Source organism: Olea europaea, chromosome 2, assembly GCF_002742605.1.
Source record: "Olea europaea var. sylvestris chromosome 2, O_europaea_v1, whole genome shotgun sequence".
Taxonomy (NCBI): Eukaryota; Viridiplantae; Streptophyta; class Magnoliopsida; order Lamiales; family Oleaceae; genus Olea; species Olea europaea.
In genome coordinates this window covers 1,311,830-1,327,592 of record NC_036238.1, presented here as the reverse complement: position 1 = coordinate 1,327,592, position 15,763 = coordinate 1,311,830, and the positions used below count along the sequence as shown (strand labels likewise).

The window sequence follows — 15,763 nt, the reverse complement described above, 5'->3', positions numbered from 1 at the left end:
GACGATGATGATATATTTGATATTGCTCCACCTCATCAATTTATCAAAGGTAAATCAAAGTTCACTTCTGAAGGATTTTCTAAAGGCAAAAGACCTTAAATGGAACTGGCCGATGTTGAAGTGTTGAGAAAAGAGTTAACTTCCAATACTAAGTATTCCAATATTGTTTTTGCCCTATGAATTCATGGCAGCTCTAGGAGAATGTAAATTTATATTGAAAGTTTCGATATCTATTCCAAACATATCAAAGTTGTGTATCTTTAACTCGTACAAACAAGACATGTCGGGTACTAAAGGAGCCGATGAATCAAAAAAGACTTTCAAAAGATGTTATAATCCTCAAGTCAAAAAGTTGTTTGAAAATCTCAGATTTGGAAAATGAGAGCCTCGCAAATTTTGTGATCTTGATGTTGTCTTTTAGGGTGGGCGTATCCTTTCTGATTTTGATGGATCCTTCATGTCGGGACCTAAATATGTTTTAGAATATGATCCAAATCCACCAAGAAAGATAAAAGTCCTCAAACCCAACTATGATTCAAATATATGAAGTTACAGAGAGAAATTAGAAGAGCCAAAAACTTCAGTGTTTGGTAAAATTGAAAATGAGAATACCAGATTTTCAGTGTTTATAAGATTAGAAAGAGAACTTTCCACAGTAGTTGAAATAAAAGGTAAAGCTTCTGCCTTTGAAAGCTTAAGTGAAGATCTTTCTTCATCTACTCAAATTGATAAAGTCGTACGAGTTTCTCAAAAGTCATCTCGAAGACAATTTGCATTCTCTTGACTTGGAATTAAAACGTATGATCCAAGTCCAAAGCCTCAACGATCAAGAAGAAGACAAAAATATCAAAAATTTTATCCATCCCTAAGGAATAGTGAAGATAAGAAAGAAGTCTCCATCAATCACATAACTTTTGAAGTAGCTTCCAACTCAGAATCCGAGTCTGCAAACTTTGCCACAACAAATGAACACGAACCAGCCTCACTTACATTTGAAGAAGAGGGACAAACTACTATGAATGATTTGAAACAATTGAACATAGAGAGTGAAGAAGACCTGAGACCAATGTTTTTAAGTGCTCTCCTCAGTAAAAAAGAGGAATCAGAGTACATCCATTTGCTTTAGGAATACAAAGATGTATTTGCATGGTCTTACAAAGAAATGTTTGGGTTAGATCCAAAGGTTGCAGTGCATCCCCTTGTAGTAAGACATGGAGTTTGACGGATCAAATAGCCTCAAAGAAGATTTCAAACAGAACTGAATCCTCAAATTGAAGTGGAAGTCAACAAATTTATTTAAAATGAATTCATAGTGAAGTCAAGTACCCAACTTGGATTGCGAACATTGTTCTTGTATAAATGAAGAATGTTAAATTAAAAGTCCGTGTTGACTTTCTGAATCTGAATCAAGCATATCCAAAAGATGATTTTTCACTTTCGACAATAGAGTCGATGGTAGATGTAACTATTAGAAATGAAGTCTTATCTTTCATGGACGGATCTTCTGGACTCTACCAAATACAGATGAATAAGAACTTACATTGTTTCGTACTCCTAAGGACATATATTATTACAAAGTTATGTTTTTTGGATTAAAAAATGCAGGGCAAACCTACCAGCGGGTTATGCAAAAGATCTTTGATGACATGCTGTATAAGAACGTGGAATGCTATGTGGATGATTTTATTGTTAAAACAAAGAAATATGATGATCATCTACAAAATTTACAGGATATTTTCAAAAGGCTTCGAAGATATCAACTGAAGATGAATTTGTTGAAGTGTATATTTGGTGTCATCTCTGGGAAATTTCTTGGCTTCATTGTTCAACATCGGGACATTGAAATATATCAGTCAATTTTGATGCAATAATCTACATGTCAGAGCTAAAAAATGTACAAAAGTTAAAAAGCCTTCAAGGAAAATTTGCATGCATTCGAAGATTTATCTTTAACCTTGCGAACGGTGTCATCCATTCAACAAATTAGTAAAGAAAGATGTACCATTTGAGTGAGATGATAATTGTAGAAATACTTTCCAAAGCATTAAACAATATCTATTCCATCCACCAGTACTCACAGCTGTAGTTCTAGAAAAACCACTGACTCTTTATGTTACAGTACAAGAATATTCTTTAGGAGCACTTCTTGTCCAAGTCAATAATAAAGAAAAAGAGAATGCGCTCTATTACTTGAGCCGAACACTGGTATGTGTTGAAATGAAATATTCACCTATTGAAGTACCAGTTACCAAGATGATGAAGAAGCTAAAAGCAAAATTGCTGCATTTCTTTTTGACGAGAAATCAAAACTCGACTAGACCTAAATGAATGGGTTGCTCAAGTATAAGTCCAAAATCTATATTGGCTCTGGAACAAAGGTGAGAAAGAATCTGATTAGGGCCATTTACTTATCCCAAGAAGGGGAACACTTAAGGGTTCAAGCTATCATACACAGAGCTAAATCTCACTTCTTTTGGCTTGGGATGGTGGGGGAAATCAAACAAGAAGTCTTGGAATGTGATGCATGCCGAAGATGTAAAGGAAAGCATGTTGCATACCTTGGTTGTTACAACCATTGCCTTAACCACACTATATGCTTGGAGCCACATATCTATGGATTTTATTGAAGGGTTACTTGTCTTTGGTACACAGAATACCATATTAGTTATAGTTGATAGATTCACTAAGTATGGTCACTTTCTAACCCTATCACACCCTTTCTCTGCTGTAAACTTAGCGAAATTATTCCTAGATAACATATATAAACTCCATGGTATGCCACAAAACATAATTTCAGATAGAGATAAGGTATTCACAAGTGTTTTTTTGGCTTGGCAGAAAGAGAGACTGAATCAATGTTTGGAAATGTACCTTAGATGCATGGTTCATAGGCAACCCAAACAGTGGTGTAGATGGGTTAGTTTAGCTGAACGGTAGTACAATACCACCCCGTATACCTCTATCAAGATGACCCTATTTGAAGCTTTCTATGGCATTAAACCACCTCAGCTAGCACTAGGTCCATACCAACAAATCAATGTGGCAGCAGTAGAAGAATTGTTACAAGAAAGGTGGAGAATAAATCAAAATCTTAGAGAAAATTTGGCACAAGCTAGAACCAGGATAAAGTTCTATATAGATAACCACAAAAGTGAAAGGGAGTTCCAACTGGAGGATTGGTTATGCCTCGAGCTCCAACCTTATCCTCAATGCTCAGTGATTAAAAGGGTGAACAAAAAAATGTTTCCAAGTATTTTAGCCCATATAAAGTGATTCAAAAAGTAGGGAAAGTCAATTACAAACTTGAGCTACCTGCTGGAGCATAGATTAATCCAGTCTTTCATGTCTCATTATTGAAAAAAAAAATTGGAAAAAAGGAAGTCCCAGTCTTAGCGATTCCAGATCAGGTTTACACTGATAGCTGAACCTTGGATACAAGATTGGTCTAAAGGGAAGGGATGTTACGAGAGAGAGGAGAAGCAGTTGAATTGGAACTAGAAGAATAAACATAGTCACAAGACCAGGAAGGAGGAAGAGAAGAGTAACAACTAATAGGATTTTCAAATTAAATAACAGTGTCATTTATTATTAATATAAACAATGTCTTTTTCGGCCAGAATTAAATTTAATTGGCAAAGAGTTTTAGCATTTCTTTCACGCTTTTACTATGTCATATCAAAAGAGCTCGATGAAAAAAGGGAGATTTTTGGGACGTGTGATTACTTCTCTTCTTCTCCAAGTTATTGTTAGGTTTAAATCTTTACAAAAAACCTTTACTCTAAACTAAATTTAAAAGGAAAAAAAAAAAAATCTTCAGATTGTAGTATTATTGGAACGGTGGTTGAAAGAAAGAAAGTAAAGAAACCTTGATGTCGAAGTCGGCGTCGCCGGTGCAGAGAAGGTCGGAGAGGGGGTGGAAATCTAGGGTTAAAATGGGCTTGGTTTCGTGCCAATTAATCTGCACAGTGCTGCGCTTCATTTTTTCCTATGAATCTCGAATTTGACTACTATTGGTTCTACAACAGATAATATTTAAATAGTGTTCATTGAATCTTCGTTTCTTTGGCTTTTCAAATTAGGGTTTATGGAGGGACAAGTATGGAGATTTTAGTTTTTCAGGGAAAATGAAGTCAAAGTCACAGTAGCGGGGTTGAATCACCTGCCTTGCTTTTTCCTCCAATAGTCGTAATATGGTTCTTCAAATAAAATCGTATGTTACTTTGGGATGATATAAGAATGCATTTTTCAATAATATATTGATGGAGAATGTGTGGTTAAAAAATAAGGAAATATTTTGAATTTGCGTACAATATTATTTTATTAAAGAATGTGTGGTTGAAATGATCTCAAATCACTGTTTAAGAATGTAGCTCAAACAAGACTTAAAGCTGCATAAAGGCACTCTAAACAATGACCAATATAGTGAGTTTATGGGTTACTTCAATTTTCAGAGAACACATAAAAAGTATCAGAATCGAATACTACAATGGGATTTATTTTTCAAACCTTTTACAACTCTAATAACATAGAACTTTAAAAAATCAACTTGGAGCTCAAAGTTTCTAGCAGAACAAAAGCACATTCGTAGGATTAGTGCCTCAGCATCTTCTGCGGAGAAACACCATCCACTCTCTTTGTGAAAGTTGCCACAACATTTTCAAAGTGGTCTTTAATAACGCCCCCGCACCAATGGAGTTAGCGCAGACTATAGCATTGTATCAATTTTAATTTTGGTATTACCTAATGGTACTAAACATGCTATAGGTGTATTGTACGTAGTGGTGATAGTAATACTAAGGCACGCAGATAGGGGCGGAATGGGGTGGAGCATGGTGGGTCACATGCCCCACCAATTTTTTGACATTTTTTACTTAGAAAGCACCCGAACGGAACGCATGCGTGGGCACGAAATCGCGTTGCGCGTCGAGAGATGGCCTCGGATTTCCCGGCAATTGCCTATTTCGGTCCAGAAATGGAGTAAAGACCCGACGAGAGTGGGAGGAACAATCCGGACGGAGGGCATGCGCGGGGGCAAGAAACCGCGCGACGTGTCGATCGATTGGCCTAGGCATAAGACGCATGTTGCAACGTAGTGCTCGCAACTTCCCAATGTCCGATCGGTTGGTACGAAATTGTCCCGAATCGAGACCGTCGTGAGGCACAACGATGCAGGACGGAGGGCAGGCGTGGGGACGAAACCGCGCGGCGTGTCGGTCGATTGGCCTAGGCATAAGACGCACGCTGCAACGTAGTCCCCGTAACTTCCCAACGTCCGATCGGGAGGTGCGAAATCATTCGGAAACGAGACCGTCGAAAGGCACGACGATGCAGGACGGAGGGCATGCGTGGGGACGAAATCGCGCGGCTTGATTTTTAAATAATTCATCATCTACTTTTGTTTGATTTTCTCTTCTACAACATACAATTTAAATAGCACTTTCATCTTCGATTTTCAAATCATTATTTAAGTGTGCTTCACCATACCCAATCGATAGTCAATATCCGCTCAATTTTTCTTGTGCATGTGTATATGTATGTGAGCTTCTTTGTCTTTATACATTGATGTTTGTATCTATTTGCATCTGTGGAAGGTTCACTTGATATTTATTTGGGGTGAAAATAGAAGGGTTTTGTTTGATTTGAATTGAAATTGTTGTAAATTTAGGAAAGTTTTAAGCTTTGTGCTTTGATGTTCTTATTCTAAATAATTGTAGGATTTAACACGAAACTCACTACTTTTTCATTTTAATTTCTGCTTTCACACCAGATTTTTTTGTCATTGGCTGTTAAAATCTGTTTCTGTATATGAGGAATTGTAGGAAAGAAAAAGAAATTATTTACTAATTTACGTTTTTCAATTTTTCTTTTCCTTTTAGAGAGTTAGAGAGCCACAGAAAGGTGGTATTTTTTTATTTTTTAAAATTAAATTTTTAGTAGTAGCACATTTAATTATAATTTTTAGAATTTTGGAATGTGTTATTCGAGCAATATTGGTACCCCGACAGTAGGGTCCAAACCGGGGTTTAGATCCAGCCATTTGTCATGAATCATGTGTTCTGTTTGCATATCCATGACTTGGATTTTGGTCTTAAGACTATGGGTGGGTGCGGGTCGGTTCGGTTCTAAAGAGAACCGAATCGAACCGAACTTTTCGGGTATCTAGTAAATGGAACCGTCGGGTCCAAATATAATTATGAAACCGTTCGGGTTCGGTTCGGTTCCGTTTGGTTCTGTACTATAATTAAATTTTTTAACATTTATAACAACATTATATAAATACAACTAATGATACATTTATTGGTTTTGGAATGTTAGAGACTAGTAAACTATCTTGTTCAAATGATCGCTACGATCAAAGTTTCGGTTGGTGAATGTCACAGTTTCGATCGGAGGTCACAGTGTCGACCGATAATTGTATAGGTTTTGGAATATTAGCGAGACTGCGAGAGTGAGTGCGAGAGTCGAGACAACGTTATGCACTTTGGTGTTGGTGTTTAGGGTTATTTAGTGGATTTGATCTTGCTTGGCTAAGAAATGAAACAATAAAATGGGTAATTGGACCAAAAATTAAAAAAATTAGAAATGAAACAAATTATTTGGCCAAAAATTTTGATTTAGAAATCGTTAATTTGTTAATTTGTTTAGAAAAAATTAAAATAATTTGATTTACTCAATATAAAAAAAAATTACAAAGATTCGATTCTTATTCGGTTCTTCGATTCTAGGTCTAGAACCGAGAATCGAACTGTACCCGTCGGTTCTCAATTCAGATACCCGTTTGGGTATTTAATTTGACAAGAACCGTCGGGTTCGGTTTTCGGTTCGGTTCGGGAGATTTGCCCAGCCCTACTTAAGACACTATTGATGCAATAGATGATTTGCTTTGCAGTTATGTAAGAGGACACGGGTAATTCAGAATGGAGATGGGGCATAATTTCACTTTTTTCATTCGAGAATGGAAGGGAAAGGAGTTGTTTGACTTTCTATGTTTAGTTTAAGTTTGAATTTGTTTATGGATCCCAATTTAACATTTTCAAGACAAAGTTATGTGCGTTTAGGAGTTGCAATGTTGAGCTGGCACTCACATTTGAGTTGAAAAAATTGGCGCTCGTAGCTTTTTCATAATTTTTTTGCAAATTCGATTGGGCCCCTAATTTAAAATGTCTGTATCACCACTGCATGCAAGCTATAGCATTTGCATCTAGTTTCACTTTTTTGCATGGTCTAATTGTGCTAAGCATGCTGTCAATGTATTGTAAATAATACTGAATGCAACTGAACAACAGGATCAAAGAAGAAAAATAATTGAGAAATGCAAGTATTAAAATTGGGAGCTATGCTACACAAAAGATGGAAAGAAGTTTATGCCTCTGTTTGGTACCGCTAAAAAATTGTTAAAATCTAAGTCGAAGTTATTAATTAATTTTAACCATTTCATAGAGCATGCAACTTTTTTACCATACATATTCCATCAATTGTTATCAAAATTAATTAAAAATCTGATTGTAATCTCTCCCAAATAGGGACTATATGTTTTTCTCCTTTTGTTTATTATTTTGTCCACTAGTTCCTTAAAACACTGTGTCCCATTATATTTGATCAGAAAATTAGACATAATCCATCAGTGAGATCCAATTACTATAAAAATTAGAGGTTGGAGATCATAATGTCAAGAAATGCTATTTTGAGTATAGAATGAAACATATAGGCATTAACTTGTGTTATTGTCTTTAAACATGGTCTAGTATGTAACTCGAAGTGGCCAGCCCCGTGTCCAAGATCCACTGCGGAAACAACTGTATTCAGTGAAGAGAGATGGTTGGTTTGATGTCGAAAACTGTGATGATCGTTGCACGTTTCATGCATATTAAGCTAAAAATAACTCGTTATATGTTAGGACTATAATGCATTGTTACGAGTAATTTTGAGCACTACATTGGCTTAACCCAGCCAGCTGCCAGCCCCAACCTAATATAAATCTATGGGACGTGCTAGGTCTCTGGTTATTTAGATTGTCTTGTGTTCGATCTATAGCTTGCTGGCATAGGATTACATCAAAAGGGTCGGCCGATCAAACTCGCCTAACACTACCCTTTCTACTTGATCTTCCATGTAGAAAAGATCTTATGTAAAGTAGTTGAAAACACAAAACAAAGAAAACCCTGAAAGCATCTATAATAAAACTATATCATATAGCATTCAAATTTAAAACAAAATCTCAAAATAAGCAAGCTTAAAATCCCAAAGAGCTTATATTTATTGCAGGTGGAGTGGGAATAGGCATTGCACTGTTTGCCGGTTGCGTCTCTCCCCAATGATTCAACATGCCTCGCCAGTTGCAATTATGCGGAGGATCAATGCACTTGTCAATGCGTTCATCTTTTATTTCGATTCTCCAATGCCCATCAGAATAGTTTGCCTTTTGAGCCTGCCTTCTGTCCCATTCCAACTGAGCCTTTTGTTTTGATCGCAATAGACAAAACTGTTGGAGTGTTTCTGGCATGGAGTCGTGAAGTTTCCACCACTTCTTGTGGGCTATGTCGCTTGCGAATTCTTGTAGGAAATCTGTGTTCCAGTTGCAGTCGTAGTCACGAAAGCACATCCATGGCTTGTTACCTGTTGAAACGACGAATACTCGAGTTTTTAGATGAGTTGGTTCAACATGTTAGAATGATTGTGTAATCAAGTTTCGCAACTGTCTATTCTTGAAAAATTATGCACATGCCAAACTTATAGCTAATCTCATCTGGATGACCTTACTTTCGAGACAAAATAATTGAGATGAGATTTGAATACAAACAATGTCACCATTTACATGAAATAAGGCTAGAACATTACCCAAATAATGAAGAACGTAAATAACCGGTGGTTCTGCTGTGAAAAGCCGAATTTTCTTCTGCTTTACTTCTTCATCGTCCCCAACCCAAAAATTCTTCAAGAAATTCATATACCTTGGAAATCTATGCCACCATGTGAAAACCTCATTCAGGTATCCCTGATCTCCACCATTATATGATTCAATTTCATTAATATTATCCATCAAAAACTGGAATGTGCAATTCGATGGCTCAATCACCATTACTCCAGAATTGAAAAGTGTTCCATGGTTCCCCGTTGCAGAGATTTCTGGCATCGAAAACAAGAAATCGATGTTTTTGAGAATAAGCAGATCGGAATCGATGAAGATTATTTTGTCATAATCTGTAAGTTGCCATAATCTGAACTTGCTGTAGTTCCATTCGTTGTAGGCATCTTTTTCGGCCTTAGGATTTCTGATTCTTTGTATTATTCGGATTTTCCAGCCTGCTAATTCGAGTCCACTTTTGTGGTATTCGCTGATTGTGTCATCGACAAGGATAATGAGATCCCTGGTGGATCCAGCCATGCGGATGCTCTGGGCTGCAGCTATGGCTCCACACACATAGACATTGGCCGAGTGCAGGACGGTAGCGGAAGCCTCTCGTTGCCCGTTTCTGGTGTAATCCTGTGCTGTTATGTGCCAAACAAATCTTTATACGATTAGTGAGTATTAAGTAACACGCACTTCGTGATGTTATCAAAGAATCAAGTTTGACGTTTGGCAAAATCCCATATTTGGTATCAAGAATATTTAGTGCGCGAAACTAGATAGAACTTACCTTTGGCTCCAAGGGGAAGTGCAAGTTCACATGATCCTATTGGAAGCTGAAGCTTTTTTCTAAGCACATCCTTGTTCGGTTTATATAACCACATGTTGCCAACACGAACAACTCGATCCTTGCACGTGAACAAATTTGGTATCGGCGGGCACTTTGTAATTAAAAGAAGATGAACAGGGTATCTACCTTTGCAAGAGGCAGCTAAACCAGCCACTGATATCTGCAAGTGTAGTCGAGCAATATCTTTCGACCAATTCACTTTATTACGACAAGGGAGTTTGACAGAAACAAGATCAGGGCGATGTCTTGGGACTTTAAGGTTAGATAGACGAGGGCAACTAGGAACTATGTCATCCTGTTCTTCATCAATCCATTCAGGATACAAGGAATCCCAAGTAATGTTTTTCTGGGCATAATCCAGGTGTAGAACTTCGTGATTAGCCGTGGGAATAAGCTGTTTCCATTGATGGATTTCGCTCTCATCAAAATTGAGAAGTCCTACTCGTCGAATCTTATTATCTTCAGGTAACTGCTCCAGTGCTCTTAAAATATCATGCCAATTGATGTCTAAATGTGATACGTATCGAGGATCCAACTCGCCCCATATCCACCTGTTCACAAAATGTGGCTTCAATATATAAGCTATGCATTATTGAAAAGCGTCGATCATATATTTGATGATATTGTCGTTGACTCGTCGTTCATTTGATTTACGTGTACATAGTTTATACTAATACTAATTATAAAAAAATAATTGATAACGATTTAGAAGATGAAAAATTAACTGACATGTGAATAATATTATAAATAAAAGAAATAAAAGTGAAAATTATTTATTTAATTTTTTAGATAAAATATAAAAACGAATAAATATTTATTTAATTTTTTAAATAAAATGTAAAAACTAACTTATAAGTCCATTTAATTTTTTAATTAATTATTTGGAGTTCATTTGTATATTTATTTTGAAAAATTTGGGAGGCAATTAATTAATTATTTTTTATTTTCTTTTTGTTTTGTTTAAAGAGGACGATATATTCGTCATTTCACAAGGCTTTATTGAGAAAATGGAAAAAAAGGTTGTATTCCACAAAGAAAATGTCATATAGGGGGATTTTCCTCAAAAATGAAAAGGTCGTAGTTCGCAAAGAAATGTCAATAGAGCTAAAGGTTAGGGGTGTCTTGTGTCAATTACCCTTTCTTAAGGTCTGCTTCTATTATGGTCTTCTCTACACAAGTTCTCGAACAATGTTTTTGAACAAAAGCACGGGGCTTCTATGTGTTCTACAAGTTCAAGGGAGTTTAAAGCCTGCAATGGAAGAATATCTGACTCGAATTCGAAGGGCCGTGCACTAAAACTTTAAATGGGACATTATCCATTAAGACAGAATCAAAATAGAAGACTTGTACAAGCTCAGTTAAGATTATGCACATGAATCCTATAGCCTAAAGCCCCAACCGTATAACAGAGTTGCGGTGAGTTGACAGCCAGAATAAATTTTAGCACATCCTATGATATGAATTCTAATGGATTGAAAGGACCAGCCAAAAAAGGAGTCCTTTAGTCGACCCTATCTGAGAATAAGATTTAGTTTGTTGTTGTTGATGCAGAAGCGAAAAAAGTCATTGAATGTAAAATTTACCTGGAAAAGTTGTGGAATATACTTTTCTGTTGATAAACTGGTGGAGATGAAAGAATTGTTACAAGTGTTCCAAGAACAATGGTAATCAGGACAATTTTTAGTGGGTGGATCTTGATTCTAGTACTCTTCCCTGCAATGGCAAACTGGAAAGGATTCTCAACACTTCTAAATTTGATTTTCTGCAACCTTTTCTTATATGCATCATCTCTGTTAATAGGGCATGTAGACGCATGTTAGAGTAAACAAGATGAACTGAATCCATAATAAACAAATAAATAAGAACAGTAAGAACCAGTATTCCTTGAATGTGTGTGTGTGTGTTTATATGTATCTTTGCACGTCGAGTTGACATGTTAAATTAGTTATAACTGGTCATATCTTAAGAAAAATGTCACGTGAACTGTTAAGGAAAAATAATCCCACATCGGTAAAATACTGAAATATTGACCAACTTAAAAAGATCTTGGGCCACTCCTCTTAACAAGATTGACCTTATTAAAATGGACCCCAACTCTTAACATGGTATCAGAGCCCATTATGCTCCAACGAGCTATTCAATCCGATTAAGTCTCAAAAATGAGCACACGGATTTCAAGATGGTCTGCTCAAAAAATGAGCCATCATCTTGCGGGGACATGTTAAGGAAAAATAATCTCACATCGGTAAAATACTGAAATATTGACCAACTTAAAAAGATCTTGGGCCACTCCTCTTAACAAGGTTAACTTTATTAAGATGGACCCCAACTCTTAACATGAACGGACTTATTTTGGTTTTGCCTATTTTCAAGTGTGTCTAGTCTGACTTAACAAACAAGCCGTTGTGTTATTCTGTCACTTCATCATGTCAATTACATAGTTTTTTGAACTACTTCCTATACTAAAACAACTTATCTAAAAGCTTTATTCGTTAAAAGGGAAATGATTTTTTCTTTTTTGTTTTTTTAATACCCCTCATATGCAATTCATAGACACATAATATGATTTTTTTTTTCTTTTTTCTTTTTTTTTTAAGAGGCAGATGAATGTTCACAAATTTACGGCGGGTGGGACTTGAACAGAGTTCTTTACTACATCGGATATGATACCATACGAAACCTTCGCATTCATAATCTAATGATCAAAACCTTCCAAATGTCTTTATCTTTCTAGTCAACAGTTGTAGGCCTCTAGTATGACGAAGTACCGAATTTGTGACATTTTTCCCAAGGAAAAAGTTCATGAGGGGCTTAAAGTACTACATAAGATTGAATGTTAAGACAATTGAGAAGTACTACATAAGATTGAATGTTATCCATGGATAAGAAACATAACCAATTCAGGAATGAACTCACATCCTTTGTCTAGTATCCATGAGACTTCTGGAACAATTTATCACTGCAATATCAGTTTGAATTACGTGATAATTTGATCTGCAATACAATATAGAATCCAGGTCATGACATCATAGGCCCACAAACTTTAATAAACAATAACTTCATAGGGTCGTTTAAAAGAAAAATATTGCACGAAGATTGCTTCAGAAACTTGAATATGTGATTCCTTCTCGAGAGCCATTCATACGTTGGAAACGCTGTAATAGAACTCTCCAAATTTACCTTTGAAAATGCCACTACAATTTCCATCCCTTAAGGATCGAGAGGTTAAGATGAAAACCAAGAGAGAGAAAAATTTTGTGACTGATGGAATATAGAGCAAGTAGAGAGTACAGCCTACTAATATGAACAATCATATATTGAATTCATGTTTGGTAATGTGATTATATAATGTTACAATAGCAAGAAAGAAAACGAAACTAAAATCTTGTCTTTTTTAGAACCATTCCACATGATCTAATACCACGTAGAAAACGTGCAGTTATCTCTTTCTTTTAAAAGAATAAGAAAATATTTCCCATTGTATAGAAATCCTTCTAGCTTTGGAAATTTTGTAGGTACTAGGAAAGTTTGATCTGTCTTAAGGTTTCTACTTATTTTGGGAAGCACCCTCTCGTTTGATTCATGAAAAACTTTTATCCCCTCTGTCAGAAATATTTGATCCCTTTTCCAGTCGCTATGTATAGGACACATTTCAAAAGGTCATACGCCCATCAATAGTCACTTCCATCGCTGTTGTTTTAGAAGTCATAGTTAAAATACATCTAAATTTCATATGTAGTCACTTAACATTCGATGAAATCTTAATTGGCTATTAAAACCTCAATTTATTTTCTAATTTCACCATTTCGTCACCTGCTTTCTCCAAATTAATGAAGACCATTGGATTAGCAGCCATACCACAATGAATCTTCCATGTAGTCGATGCATCGTATGTCAATTATGTAAAAGTGTTAAAATAAAAAAAATACATCTAAACATTTTAATCTAAAGACCGCAGACGAAATTTATCGACAAAACACCTTATCATTCAAGAGGATTTGAAATATGATTTCAAACTAGGAAAAAAATTGAAGCTTGAACTCAAGATGTGCTAGTTGAGATACCCGTATGTCGACCACCTCAGATGGTGTGAAGGTGGGGTAGCATTATTGAGCTCTACCACCTATATTTCTCCTTGATGTATGTATGATTCAAAATCTTTAATGTCGAAAAATCAACTATACCATTTAGATCATATTCTATAAGTTAGAGGTTGATCCGTAGTGCAATAAAAAAGATTTACATTTTGTTCTTCTTCAATACTATCCATTGTTGTAGTGTTCACCATGCCAGATTTGTCATAAATATTTTCTTAATCGAGTAAAACAAATATCATATTCTTCTTGCCTTTATGGCTATTAAAAAACATTATAAAAGAATGGGTGTATTAAATGTATTGAGTTAATAAAACACGTGCAATGTCTTACCAAATGGCAAAATTGTAATAATCTTTTATACGTAACGAGGTAGAATATCTCATTTGTAACATTTTAAAATTTAAAATTCTACTAGGTCTTTCTATAATCATTTTTTTAATCAGAGTTTCAAAGTTTAAAATCACACTCGCTCGTAGGCAAACATTATTCGCTTTTGCAAAGTGGTTTTCAATTTAAACCATGATAAGCCTCATCGCAACATACATACGAGCATAATTATATACCAATTCTAGTATTCTTCAATTTATAATGTTGAGATTATTATTGTTCTATGTTCTTTTTCTGCTGCACTTAAATTGAACAAAATTTTCTTATGGTCAACTGTCCACTTAGTCAACTGCAAAAAACACTGTAGAATCACGCAATGCAAGCTGCTCGCGTGTTTCCTAATCGCAAGGAAAGTTTTTACATTTTATAGAACAAAAGTTTTTACATTTTATAGAACAACTTTAACATATTTTAATAAAGCTTGCTGAATTAAAACATCAAAAGACAAGAAGCCAATTTAAATTTAAATTGGAGAAAACTGGATATATGCAGTACTCTTTTTAATAACGTTTTGAAGTACTCACAGTGTATTTTGCAATGCATATTTCAATCTGCTAAACCGCTAACGATGAGATCAAAATAGTGAGTTGGAAATCTAATTCATAGCCATCACCTCTTTTGGGGCCTATATTTCAATCTTTGGAAAAGGTTGTGGGTATCATTTTGAGAAACTCATGATTAGCTATATATGCCACCACATAGTTTGAAATGAAAAACTGTTAAGTGGTGGACTTAAATAAAATGATATTTGATGTCAATTATGATCAAATTTATAAGTATGGCTAATTTTCTGGTTGCTACAAGTTGTATATATATTGTTATTTTGATTGAATTGGTGAATTGAAAATTTGATATTATTTCGTTAAATTTGTATATTGTAGTTCTTGGCACTAATACAGAATTAATAAGTGATCATTTTAATCATTTGAGGAATTGCAAATAGCAACGTAGGGGGTCTGTCCAATGAAACTTTTGAAAACTTTTTGAGACCTTTTTTAAGTGATAGTTTTTGTAAATTTTTTGGACTTCTCTATAGATTTGTATGGAATTAATGGAAGTCATTCGTAGACTTCTGTATACTTTCATTCTAAAAATTTTATAAACTTTTGAAAATTTTCAAGTTAAAATGAAATTCACCTTAGTCTAATGCAACAGTGTGAAGTTCTCACTTCTCACATCTCACATCGTATGTGTGCTGTGGTTCATTGGTTTCCACATTCTCTTTCCTCTCTTTATGTAATAAAAAATATTTTTAAAATAACCCGTAGAAAAGAAAATATTTTAATCATGACTCTAGTGTCCATAGAAGGGAAAAAGGATATAGAAATATTGAAAGAGATAACAAATACATAATAATATATAGTTTTTATTTGTGAAAGTTTCTCAAAATATTAGAATGAATGAGAGACAAAATTTAATATTTTACTTTTATACTGTCTACTTAAAAGTTAGTATGTTAGATACTTTTATAAAAAAATTTAAAAGTAATTGATAATTTACGTACACCGAACTTTAAAAAAAATAAAATTAATTGACTATGCTATGATTTTAGGGGTGTCAATTTGACTTGTCAATTTGAGT

General features: G+C 35.0%; 1 protein-coding gene across 1 annotated transcript; it reads right to left on the bottom strand.

The window, feature by feature from the left end:
* Positions 1 to 8,233: 8,233 nt before the first annotated feature.
* On the bottom strand, positions 8,234 to 12,905 carry LOC111370939 (UDP-glucuronate:xylan alpha-glucuronosyltransferase 1-like). Its single transcript, XM_022992847.1, has 7 exons — positions 12,808 to 12,905; positions 12,615 to 12,692; positions 11,282 to 11,488; positions 10,872 to 10,996; positions 9,639 to 10,280; positions 8,839 to 9,489; positions 8,234 to 8,616 (listed from the first exon to the last, which is right to left on the bottom strand). The coding sequence occupies exons 1-7, from the start codon at positions 12,903 to 12,905 to the stop codon at positions 8,234 to 8,236; spliced, it is 2,184 nt and encodes a 727-aa protein (XP_022848615.1).
* Between the last annotated feature and the right edge of the window lie 2,858 nt (positions 12,906 to 15,763).

Bases quoted from the DNA above. Each gene is read 5' to 3' on its own strand.
- LOC111370939 (XM_022992847.1), bottom strand. From the start codon at position 12,905: ATGGAAATTGTAGTGGCATTTTCAAAGGTAAATTTGGAGAGTTCTATT. The intron at 11,489-12,614 runs GTGAGTTCATTC...CCCTATTAACAG, and splicing joins ATGGATACTAGACAAAGGAT to AGATGATGCATATAAGAAAA. The intron at 8,617-8,838 runs GTAATGTTCTAG...TCGTTTCAACAG, and splicing joins TTACGTTCTTCATTATTTGG to GTAACAAGCCATGGATGTGC.